The 12,641-nt window shown below is 42.3% G+C and overlaps 2 protein-coding genes across 2 annotated transcripts in view; both read right to left on the reverse strand.

Moving 5' to 3' along the window:
- kcnh2b (potassium voltage-gated channel, subfamily H (eag-related), member 2b) overlaps positions 1–156 on the reverse strand; it is an 80,486-nt gene extending 80,330 nt beyond the window's left edge. The window contains exon 1 of the mRNA XM_085938728.1: positions 34–156. The gene's annotated coding sequence lies outside the window, so the exon portion shown is untranslated. The remainder of the gene's footprint in view (positions 1–33) is intronic.
- Positions 157–598: 442 nt separating this feature from the next.
- The window catches only part of sspo (SCO-spondin), a 39,338-nt gene continuing 27,295 nt past the window's right edge, over positions 599–12,641 (reverse strand). Inside the window, exons 97-116 of the mRNA XM_085939481.1 lie at positions 12,464–12,619; positions 12,184–12,308; positions 11,204–11,343; positions 11,031–11,077; positions 10,705–10,950; positions 10,302–10,463; positions 10,118–10,234; positions 9,797–9,935; positions 9,493–9,689; positions 9,245–9,415; positions 9,051–9,178; positions 8,782–8,933; positions 8,633–8,679; positions 8,087–8,251; positions 7,674–7,888; positions 6,788–6,883; positions 3,861–3,921; positions 3,479–3,609; positions 2,131–2,281; positions 599–921 (exon numbers count right to left, since the gene is read on the reverse strand). Coding sequence (XP_085795607.1) covers positions 899–921; positions 2,131–2,281; positions 3,479–3,609; positions 3,861–3,921; positions 6,788–6,883; positions 7,674–7,888; positions 8,087–8,251; positions 8,633–8,679; positions 8,782–8,933; positions 9,051–9,178; positions 9,245–9,415; positions 9,493–9,689; positions 9,797–9,935; positions 10,118–10,234; positions 10,302–10,463; positions 10,705–10,950; positions 11,031–11,077; positions 11,204–11,343; positions 12,184–12,308; positions 12,464–12,619 — 2,669 coding nt within the window. The 3' untranslated portion in view covers positions 599–898. The remainder of the gene's footprint in view (positions 922–2,130; positions 2,282–3,478; positions 3,610–3,860; positions 3,922–6,787; positions 6,884–7,673; positions 7,889–8,086; positions 8,252–8,632; positions 8,680–8,781; positions 8,934–9,050; positions 9,179–9,244; positions 9,416–9,492; positions 9,690–9,796; positions 9,936–10,117; positions 10,235–10,301; positions 10,464–10,704; positions 10,951–11,030; positions 11,078–11,203; positions 11,344–12,183; positions 12,309–12,463; positions 12,620–12,641) is intronic.

Consider the following 12,641-nt stretch of genomic DNA (forward strand, 5'->3'; position numbering starts at 1 on the left):
AAACAAGTATAAAAAAAAAAAAAACTCGCTTACTTTGACTGCATGGTGACATCATGTGCACGTGGGTGATCGCCAGGTGCTTTTCTGTTTCCACCTCTTAGCCAAACGACATGTACAGTATGTTAAGAATGAATAATTCCTGTCAGCACTCCTGACAAAAAGCAATGGTAGAGAGAACTGGAATTGGTCCCGGGGCATTTACAGCATGCAGCTGCCCACTGGATGATGTGGGCAAAGGTTATGTTTTGATGTAGCGAGGACTGTACAGTGAGACCTCAAAGCTGGAAAACAATCTGCTCTGTTGCTTTGTTTAGATTTTAGACTAAAACTTCCCAAGAAAAAAAACAAAGAGTGCCAGAACAGAGACATGCAGTGCTTATTCCATTTTTGGCAATATAGCAGTTGTCATGGCATTTTCCTTCACCTTCTTTTGCGTAGTAGTAGAGATAGATCCAGGTTGTCAATTTATCTTCCTTCGGATAGAAAAAAATAAATGCGCAGTTGAAAAAAGAAAATGATATTTCATGTGCACAAAGGTTTATTGAAATCTATATACGGTAGGTAGTAATTAAAAAAAAAAAAAAAAACACCAAGACAATATGCAGTCTACACTAATCGCTTAACACTACAACCTTTAATAATACATATAAAAATAGAGTAGGTAAAAAAAAGTTTGTACAAGACAAAGATTTAACAGGGACATTAATAGAATAGTTTTCAGTCATATAATGACTAAGGACCACATATTTATGTGGCCATAAAGAGGGTTTAATTTTCTCCATCCGGTTCATTGATCCATTCCCTCCAAATCGGGTGCTTGTTTGGTTTGGCCAAATAAATCTCTTCTCTTAAATGTACACATGAATTGACATGTTACTGGAATTCTCCGCACATGTGCTCATCGCCTGGACAGGTCACCTCCTGTGAATCAAGTGAAACGATAGCGGAACAGTGAAAAGGTCGGTGACCTTTCTTTGAGATGAATAACGGCAACATTGATATAGCTTGAATAAAGAAGTTTGAACTCATTCCCTGCCAAGCCCAATTAAAATAGATTTTTGACTTTTATAGCCGTCAATGAGTTAAAAAGTGGCAAAATAAAGTTTTGATTGTTCAGCCTTGGTGGCACTCCAGGGTTAAGCTCTTAACCGATAACATGGAAATTTTCCGCGGGCGCCTAAGCTCTATTTGCATGTAACACAAGTAGTGTATGTAAAAACCCCAACAGGGGGGGAAAGGAACAACGTGAGTCATCTGCGTGCTTGCGCTTGCAATCACGAGAAGAGCGTACTCGCACGTATCAGCCGACGGCACCTGGCTTGTGTGCGTGTGTCAAAGATTGATTGCCATAGTGACCAAATCCGTCAGACGTGGTGTCCATGGGATTGTAGCGCTGAGAAGGGAATTTGAGCTGGGGGATGCTCCGTGTTGTGCGGCGGCTACATCCAATTAGCTTAGGCGATCGGAGGTGGGATCTGTGATTGAATTATTGATGGTGGGCTCAGGCTAATATACATTGCCAGTAAGGCTGTGCTAAAGCGTCGGATAAGTGTAATTGAAAAGTGTGGAAGAAATGCTACTCAATGGTGTCACGATGGCTGTTATGTGACATGTTGAACTATTGTAATGCGTATGAATCAAATCTGTTTATTGATTGATGATTTATTGATTCAAGTAATCAGGATTTGGACCTGAGTATCGTCCCCTGAATCTTGTCCTTAATCTTAAGAGGATATTCAGGACAGCGCATTTTAGAAAGCCCTTAAAAAAATCTCTAGCAGTATCAGTGACTTTTCACCAAACAAATGTTTTTAAATTAACAGACACCCACATAAAAATATATTATTTTTTAGTCTAGCCTCATGTGCTCAGGTTCAAATCATAGACGTATGACTTTGGCGGCATCTTGTGCCGAGGAACGACGTTAAAGTGAGTTTAGTCGCTTCATTTCGCCAAAAGTAGTACGTCACCGCCATCTTGTGGCAACGGAAAGGATTACTTTGATGCCACGGGACTATCTTGAAGTATCGGCTATTGTAATGTGTGCCACGCAAAATGAATTTCCATCCATCCCCGAATTTTTGCACCGAATTACAATACAAGACGGACATTCAAATGGCTTTCCCTCACCTTGACAGCTGGTGCACTCGCAACTGTGTATGACAGGCAGGACGACCGGCTCGCTCTCGCCACTGTCACAGCGCAAGTTGAGGAAACGGACGGGGTTGTTTGGGTCCAAACGATAACTGCAGCACTCGCACACAGACCTCAGATAGGGCTCCTGTGTAGAGATTAGAGAGCAAGCTTATTAAAGCTTAATGAACAGATCAAATCTATTCACAAGTGGCTTGGTTAAGGATTTGGGGGATAAAATAATCCTTAAATCCCAAAATTCTAAATCTATCCGAATTTCAAGATGAATAATCAAAAATATTTACAATATAATGTGGTGGCATTTTTTGTTTTGAAGTGCTTTGATTCCATTGCTATATTTTGACTAGGTATGTCAGTTCCAGTCATTGTAATGACCGCACAGATGACTTTGACAACATACCATTTCCTCACCGGTTACCATGCCCTGTTGCCACAGTAACAGTAGGTAATGACACATTTGGCCCAGCTGATGTTTATTTTTTACTAATCTCTCAGCATGACTGGCTCTATTTTTAAAGTGATGTATGGATGCCAAGAGAGAACAAAGTCGCCATGGTGATGTGGTGCGGTCTCTGCTCTCTTGTGAGATTTTTTTTATGATTTAAAAAAAAGGTGCTGAAAAGATGCAGACAGAAGCTTTAACCGCCTCAACACGTGAGATCCCACATTCTCCTTCACGTGTGCTAATCAACACGTCTATATTTAGCTCAATGATGATTCAACAGCTAAATGATGCATGTACCCAAACATAGAATCTCTTTGCCCTGATAATCATTTGAGGTCACACACACAGACCGTTTGCTGATCACTGCAACTTTCCTGACAGCTAGATGGAGTGAGAAAGACTGTTAAGCGCAGCTGAAAGTTGCTAAAAGCGTCCGAACTGATCAAGTGAAGGCAACAGTGAGTGCAACAATAATGCCTCTTGTGTGATATTGTTTCATTGTTGCTAAGTTGTTCTATAATCACTAAACAATATCAAATAAATCATAATAATTGGTTAATGGGGAGTTTGTAATACACTTTCATGCAAAATACAATTTGATCCGATGATTCGATTAATCGGTGGAATAATTGAGAGAATAATCAATTCTAAAAATATTCAATAGCGACAGCTTCCTCCTTTCAAGGCACTTTTCCAATATTGCTCCCACAATAATGATGCCATGGAGGGATAATAAACCGTCCAATGCTACAAGTTAAATGGAGATCGAACCAGAAACATTATGAGACAATAACTGTGCCACCTGAACCGAGCCGCCCCTGGGAGAGCCGCTTTATGAGCCAGACTTCTTATAATCGACACGCGTGAGTTTATCCTTACCTCCAGGATGACATCAGTCCTGGACAGACAGCGCCCCCTGCAGAAGCTAACCTCCACGTTGTCAAGCCGACAGTTTCCCTTTGTGATGTTCTTGACTTGGACGTAGCGGCGGCACTCTGCCGTAGACTCGCCTGACAGAAGCAGTGGAGATGGAAAAGAAAATAATTGATCATATCGGCTTCAATTTAGAATGAAATACTAAAGATGTGACACTGTTGTGGTCTCTTAGCATGTGAAGGAACGAGATTTAAGGCCGAGTGGAGGTTATATAACAAAATCTCCTGCTAATTGGCCACTGCACTATGTTAGCTGCCACATATGGAAGCACAAAGGCTTCTTTATATATTGCCTGGGTTGCATTTTCTCTATAATCCTCATTTACCTGGAAAAGGTTTCCTGCAGACTGGACAACAGTTGCCCGGTTCCTCTACTTTGACTTGTCCCTGAGGGAGAAGATGCAGTTTGTTAAGAGTCATTTCGTCCTTTCCTCAAAAGGATAATAACAATTTGACCGACGTGCAAAGATAGAAGGTTGCTGAGGAGGAGAGATTTGGGTTGTTGAGATGCTTGAGTCTGAGAATAGCTGCTGGGAAAAATGTCTGACAGCGAGCGATCAAGCTCAAGCCTGAATCTTTCGCATCATTACTCTATCAAACATGGACGCATCTAACTGTTCACCTCCAGGGCATTTCCTCCCACTCGCTAGCCTTCCCTGAGGGATGGCAGGAAGCGACTCACTAAGAGGGTGGGAGTGACTTGAAGAGCTTTAAGCCGGCAGTCTGGTTGCATGTTTTGTAAAAGGCTTCCCGCTTACATTCTACCGCCGAGCCAGTAATAATTCATGAAATGACCTTTGTTATACCACTCGGGAGACCTTTTTTGTGTCTAAAGGTGACGAGGGATTTGAGAATGCTGATAAAAAGAAAAAAAAAGTCGCAAACCTGTGTAAGTGGAATGCTCAGTAGAAGTATGATCAACTCACCTTGAAAATTTGACCTGTCAGCAGATTTCATTTTTACCCAGGCCGTAGAAAGATAATTGACTCATCTGTTATGACCGGGAATACATTTTTTATTTGCATCTGTCCCTAACGACTATTCTTAGGCTTGGTTTAATGCTAGAAAAACTAAACAAAGCTCTCGTTCGTCAAGTATAAATCCAAAACATGATATTCTGCACATAATATTGTCCTGGACTGGTTCAGATCCAAACCAAACATTGTTCCTGTCAAATGGAATACAAAGAAATAGATACATATTTTATGTGGAGATTTTTTTTTTTTTTGTCTTTGCTCTGCCTGTACATACATAATTGACCACTTAGACGGATGTTCCCTGCAAGATGACCATTTAAGCGCCCATATGTTTTATGACCGTGCCCTTCCACACAAAAACAGAAAAGTGGCTCTCAAATGGATCGAGAGTACCAATACCGATCATTTCTTGCAGGCAGTCGGTAAAGCCCAAAGTCCAAGCTTGTGGGTGGATCAGGAATTATTGATCCGGGTCAGCTAGTGACTTTTTAGAAAACAGCCCTCGCATTCTTAAAGGAGGCGAGAATATGCCCTTAAAAGCAAATGACACATTTGTGACCACCCGGGACTTTGTGTGAAGTGGACCACCCCCAGGGTAGCGTTCAGCTGATGAACAGCCTCTGCATGCAAGTCTGGGGGAAAATCTACTTGCGTTTGCCAACAGCAAGAGAGAAAAAGTACATTTAGGAGTAAGTACCGAACTGCGTTTCTGAGAAACTACTTAAAAATGAATGTTTTCATTTGCATTTCATCAGGTATGTGAATATTCTGCTCCAATGTTTCTTCAAGCATTTTTTGGAAAAGAACCAAGCACATCCTCAGTGTAGACAATCACTCAACTCTGTAATAAAGAAGAGGATTGAGATAAATGATTCATGGGCGGTTATTAAAAAAAAGGGTAATAATTTCTTAGCTGGAAAATATCATAACATTCAACATCACTTCAGTATTTTGTCTTACTATTGTTGGATCAATATCTCAGATGCAGGGAGGGCATTGTACTGGACAAACTACTGTACAATTTATTTCACTGACATTTAACAGTCGTGGGTTGGTATTTGGTAACTGGGGATTGAACTTTATCTAACCGGATACCGCAACTGTCAAATATGAACGATAGAACTAATCAATCCTATTCAAAAGTACAGAACTGTACCATCATCTGGAGTAGTTCATAAGATGTATCACAATGACAAAAGCGTAAAAAAATGGAAATTAAGCATAAATCACACTCAAGACAAATTTGGCTTTTACATTTACTTGACTATCAAAGTAACTTGCAAAGGCCAATCGTATTTTTTATACAGTATAATAACGGGTGGAAGCTAGCCAAATGTATTTTTCACATTACTGTTTATCCCAGTAGAAGCAAGGACAAGCACATTTTCCAAGTCTTTATATTCTAAATGGAAATGTACAAAAATGAGAAATCAAATTACGTGGAAGGAAATGAAAGTAAGCTGCTGAGTCATGATGTATTTTGTGTTCAGCCTATTGTGCGAGTGTGTGTGTGTGTGTGTGTGTGTGTGTGTGTGTGTGTGTGTGTGTGTGTGTGTGTGTGTGTGTGTGTGTGTGTGTGTGTGTGTGTGTGTGTGTGTGTGTGTGTGTGTGTGTGTGTGTGTGCAGCCTGCGGGCCAGCTAACACAGTGAAAGATGAAGGTCTGTGTGGGTCATCAAACAACTACCATTATGACTTGTCCTCCAGGTACACCACAGTAAATAACCTTGCATAAAGCAGTATAGCTGTCCTCTCCGATGCGGATAAATGCACTAAAAGATACATTTAAAAAAAAAAGGTAGGAACTTTTATGCTGTTCTCAACAGTGGGAGGGGGGGGAGAAAAGTAAATCAATCCAGACTACCTTGTCTGTGTGTTACTTCATTCACACAGTCCAACCTGACTTATAATAAAATATTCCAACTAAGTCGTCACTTGTTTTTTTTTTTTGTTTACTGTTGACCGACATTTGACAAAGACCGACTTTCCTTTTTCCGTCACTGCGAATGAATAAAAATGAACCCTGAAAGCTCATGTAACAGACAGAGATAAAAACAAAAAGCATTTTCACCATAAAAGTAATTTTGGGTATCATAGGTTTTACTTGTTGGCATAGCTGCCACCATTATGCACTATTTTTTTTTGCATCTTAGAGTGGCACAGTAATTCAGTTCTGTCCAGCGCTTACAAGCAGTCAATCTCATTGTGATCTAATTCGAACATAATTGGGAAACAGGGCAGACGGTCGCTTGATTAAATGCCAGCGGGCGTGTCTCACCTCCTCACAGTGAAGTTCGGGGCACCTCGGCTGGCACAGTTTCTTCCCGTTAACGCAACGACACGACAGGCAGTCCTCCTCCCACTCTGATCCGGCCTGCCTCACACACACACAAAACAAATATGCACCATTGACATTTTTACTCAAATTTCTCTCCTCAGTCACTGAATTTTTTATGAAGTGCGGCTGGCTCGGATGGCTCAAGATCAATGAATGACATTGCAACCAAAAAAGTGCATTGTGAAAATGTTGACTGCTTGGGCACTGTAATTATAACACGTCGTGTTATATAGACCGCAAGGACCATTGTGGGTTTTTTTTATATGCTGGCAACAGCAATCACTGAGACTCCTTAGGTTGAGCAGATGAAAGCACAATCCACCAGGGTGATTTCGCAACTCACACTCGGCGGCTATTTGGCACGAGGCGGTTGATTAGAAAAGCCGTTGAGAGTCTTTAGAGTGACATTCGTCATTCCTTGCTGACAAGACAAGCGAGAGTGAACGGGGGGAGATGGCAAAGAAACAATCCCCAAAAAAAAAAAAATCAAAAAAGACATTGAGAAAGATATCAAGTAAAGTGGATCTGACCTCTTGTCAGAGTATGATTAATTCTCATAATCCTATAATATCCCTTTCTTCATCAATTATTTCTGGCAGGCTTGCCCGGCCGGTTGCGGTCAGAGAAGCTGGCTTTCTACAGCACAGCATGCATAATTGATGGTGCTATGGGCAGGAGAGGCATTGTGGTGTAATACGGCCTCCGGGGCATGTCACTCATCTTCTAAAATCACGAGTAAATAACACAATGCCAGTGAATAATACGCCAAAAATAATGAGGCAAGCGCAATGGTTATAGGTCTAATGTAAGGTGTGAAGCCACGCACCTCCTGCATGACGCCCTGCTCGTCGTGGCAGGGGCAGAGAGCAGGGATGACACACACGCTATGGGTGTTTCGGTAAAGCCCATCCTGACACACGCAGCCCGCTGAGGAGTGATTGCAGTTCACGGGAGTCGGGGTGTAGATGTCCTCGCAGCTTCTTTCGCACAGCGGAAGGTCTTCTGACAAACTCCTCCTCCATCGTTCCCCGTCGGGGCACGCTGCGGAAGGGGGGAGAGTCACGATGAAGAAGAATATTAGATAAAAACAGAAGATGATACGATTGAGTTGTGGAAAAGGGAAATTGGAGTTGATAGATCGGTTAAGGCGAGTAAAGATATCTAAAATGTGGATTTTATCAAGACTAATTCAGAAGGTCATCGTCGAAAAATAATTTGATAGTTTCTCTTCTTACATACCGCAATCAGGGGCCATGCAAGGAGCAGTGCGGTGGTCCGAGCCCTCACATGGGACCCCTCCATACTGGCTCGGTCGCAACACAGTTCTGCTGGAGCTGAGTTGTCCTGTGCCACAGGTCGCTGAGCATGGACTCCACTGGGACCAGTTGGACCACTCACAGTCCACTAGAAAATAAAAAAAAGGAACAGATCATTTTTTGTGTAAATAATATGTATATATTTTCCACATTATTTATTTATTTATTTATTTATTTATTTATTTATTTATTTATTTATTCAGCCGGCCTATTTCTCCATGTTAAAAATCAACACCTTGAGCAGTTTGCCTAAGCCCGCTGTAAAGTCTGAATTGCTACTTGCTTGTGTCATTGGTCAACGAATAAATTACAAACAGGTTGAGACACATATATCACACCGTTGACATTTACCACTCGAAAGAAATAAAACATTTTTATTCTCCCGGCGCCTTGATTGCAATAAACGTGAGATCCTACAAAGCGTCTTAATCGCTTTCGGTATTAGAAGCCGAGGCAGGGCATCACTCACCGTCGCAGAGCTTGGAGGTGCAGTTAAACACTCCCCCTTGACACACACTGGAGACAATTAAGTTCATTTAGAGTCATATGAGACTACATTTCATACTTTTCTATCATAGTTGAGACGTAGTGATTGACTTCTGCAGATAATGTGCGTACCATTTGTTGCAGTGGTACTGGAAAGATGTTCCAGATGACACGACTTGTGTTCTCTCCTCTGTGCTCATATTCACGCTTTGGTAGGCAAATGGCAAAGAGAGCAGGGAACACGGGCATTGTGCGTGTGGCACGCACGAATCTCCGTGCAACACCTGGTGAAGACAAGACAAGGGGAAAAATGATTTTGTACCAACCAGCAAGAGGACAAAAGCACAATTGATCAACAAACTTAAATTCCATGAAGACACATTAAGATGAAATATCCAAACCTGTCCAGGTGGGCAGGAGCACCCGGGTTTGCAAGGTCCTTCTAAACACTGAGTGTGTGGCCAGAGGTCTTCACAGGTAAACGGACAGGAACCTGAACATTCACTGAACACCTGACCATCCGGACACCCTGTAATGTGCTCCAGTTGTAATATTCACTCACTCACCACCATACTCGCATGTAAATTTCTTTGACCTGTTCTGCAGCTTTCACTATTACAGACAGTGTGTTGCTCAAGAGGCCCAACACAAGCAGTCCCACCAGGCTGGGATTCCTGAAGAATTGTTTTGTTGCGCATTGATAAGCCGCCGCCACACGTGGCACTGCACTCACTCCAGCTTGACCATTCGCTCAACAAACATCCCACTGGATGGAGAAAAAATAGAAACAACAGAAATTCTCAAGTATGTGATCATTGGTCAACACAAAAGTATGTTTAAGACCTGGACATGGGCGCAAGTCGCAGCTTTCTGACTGCGTGGTGTCAGAACAGGAAGGGCCTCCCTCAATGTTCTGGCACAGGCGCGTTCGTGTCCGCTGGCCACGCCCACATGAAGCCGAGCAGGTCGTCCACGAGGTCCAAGGCTCATACACAGGACAGGGAAGATTGGTACACACTAGAGTGCCGTTCTCACACACACTGTGAACAAAAGATGAGTTGAGAGATGGCGTCGTGAATAACAATAACCTTTTGTGCCCCCCCCCCATTTGAATCACGCAGCAGCGTTTTAACTGTGTTCTACTCACCAGGTGTTGCAGTCCACGACGAGCTCTTCATTTGTCATGAACTCCAGTGTCCCGTTGCCTGATGGGATGCCACAACGACATTCTGCCACAGGGACACATCGGCTGCCCTGCAGTAGCTGTCCCTCTGGGCAACGACAACCTGGGAGGGAAGGCAGCGAGGAATTCAAGTTATGAGGCAATAATTCCATCTTGGACTTTGTATGCACCGTTCAATAAAAGAAGGAAATGATTCTTTATGAGCATGCTTGTAGGAGTGAAGGTTCCATGACAATGATGTGAACAGATTGCTTTCAGAAAGAACTTATGGAAGTCATCGCATACCTGAATGACAGCGTCCTTGGAGACATTGCACATGCTCCCATAAGTCGGTGCAGCTGCGAGGACACTGATTGGCACAGGTTTCTTGGTAGATCCGCCCCCTGTCTTCACAGTTTTCACCTTGGATAGAGAAGGAAATATTTGAAATGCAGTATATGGTTTTGAGTTCGAACACATTTTGGTCTACCTGGGCAAAGTCCCGTGTTGCAGCTCTGGCTTTGTGTCTGCTGGCTCCGACAGAGGGGTCCCGGCGGAGAGGCCAGAGGATGCCGATAACGTTGTCTGACTCCACCACTGCACGGCTCTGCGCAAACTGTCCACGCGCTCCACGCACTCCACTGACAGAGATCTGAAACATCCAACACATGAGCAGACTGCTCATCATCTATGGCACAATTCCAAGAATTACACTATGCAGTTGATACATTAATTCTCGTCAAATCTTTTTCTTTCCATCCAGGCTTTAGTTGGATGACTACAAATCCAAACGCTTTCCCATAATGAGCATATCTTCTCAAATCTCTCCAATTCATCATAATTGTAATTTTGATCAACTCAACTTTATAATATTTATCATGATGTTGTTGTACCTCGGCAGATGCTATCATCCGGACACAGCCTGTCCTCAACTTGAGGGTGTGGACATTGATTTTTCTCCTCCTCTCCAGATACCGGAAACCCTGAGTCAAAATCTAAACAGGCCCGGAAACGTCTCTGGACTGAAACCATTTTACTTCCATTGACAGCATCTTCTAGGAGTGTGCTCCTGGGGTTCAGGGAGGAGTAAGGCATGCAGGGAGAACATGGCGTCCACTCAGACCATTCACTGAGAATGACTAGAAAAAAAAAAACATTAAGAGTATATAATGCAATGTAAAAGTGATCATTTTTATTCATGCAAAAAAAATCATATTACCTTCACACTCTCTCATGTCACATTCCAACATCCCATTGTGACAAAGGCTGAAGACATGCAGAAAAACACAAAGTTATTCATTGCAAACATAACAATATGATGCAGCATACAATCCAACACATTTTTCCTGTCATGCAAGCAAAAATGGATTGATTTCATAGTCAAAAGCTGACCAAGTACTGCAGCCGACGGTGACTGTTGAGCCCTGAGGAACAGTGATGGGTGTCGGCGATTGTCCAGAAGGTTGGTCCTTTAAGTAGATGCAGCCACAATGTTCTGATGGTACACAGCTACCATTTTGCTGCAGCAACCCCTGCAAGGACAACAAATAACATTTGGAAAATTTGATTCTGGACTAATTCATGTTTGTGTTAATCATTTTATTTGCAGCACTGGGGACTTCTGGAAAAAAATAAAATCTGTTCCAGAATTGATTTATGCATTTTGTTGGTGACATTCAATGATTTATATCTTCCATAAAAAGGTAAGCCACAACTGTTAAAGTTATCACAGTTACTTGTGCTGTCATGTTTTATAACAGCTAGGACCAGCTTTCTGTTCCATATTTCATTACCTGCCCTCCTTACTGCTGTATGCGCATATTGTCAATCCACCACAGAGTATTTTGCAATAAATCAAATTTGAAAGCTCACAAACTAAGCTAAATAACATGATGAAATTGTCATCGCAGCACACATCAAAGTGATATATTACCAACAGTATATAGCGTGGCATATTTTACTTGTTAATGTTGCTTTGATGCTGGTGTGGTCCAGCTATTTTAGGGGGATGAGGACAGACCCCTGCGGGATTACAATTACCTATAGATTCCATAAAATGTAGTTTTGTATGAGACACGACTTAAGCCTGAGCACAAAAAAAAATGAATACGTGAGTTTTCTAGCAAATAACATAGGGTCGGTAACATAAAAAAAAAAAAGTGAAAAAATATGTGTCAGAACACTGCAAACATAAAACAGTCTACATAAATATCTTATATCAGACCTGGGAAGCAGGACTAGCACCGAATATGATCAGTATTCGAGAAGTTCCGAGCTTTCCAAGTTCAAAAGACTGCTTGAAATCCATTTTTTATGTTGTTCCTTTTTGCAGTGGTCCTAATCATAAAAATAAACCACTGCACAGCAATTACCGGAGGACAATAGCAGCCTGGTGTGCACTCCCGGACTCCCGAACAAAGGTCGGTACGTCCATAGAGCTCACAAAGCTTCTCGCAGGGTTTGCCACATGGGGAATACACGAATGGTGCTTCACATTCTGAAAAAGCATGAAAAGAATACCAACATAAAACACAGCAGCAGCAGAAGAAGTTTTTCCACAACTGTAAAATCAAAGATATGTCTCAATTAATCTAGAATAAGACATTTCAATAATTTGTGAAATCTACACAGAAAGTACAATGAAGCCCTCACCATCACAGTGACTGAGGCTGCATGATTTGCTCTGTGTTTCAACAGGAGTACACTGCTGGCCCCTAGTGGCAGGGGTGACAGCTACACGATAGCGCTGCTGCCTTTGAGACTCACATGAGCACTGCGACCAAACACTCCATGCTGACATGGGGCATTCTGCAAAGGGGCAATATTATGT

Source organism: Syngnathus leptorhynchus, chromosome 19 (genome assembly GCF_054491065.1).
Source record: "Syngnathus leptorhynchus isolate UIUO chromosome 19, UIUO_Slep, whole genome shotgun sequence".
NCBI classification, from domain to species: Eukaryota; Metazoa; Chordata; class Actinopteri; order Syngnathiformes; family Syngnathidae; genus Syngnathus; species Syngnathus leptorhynchus.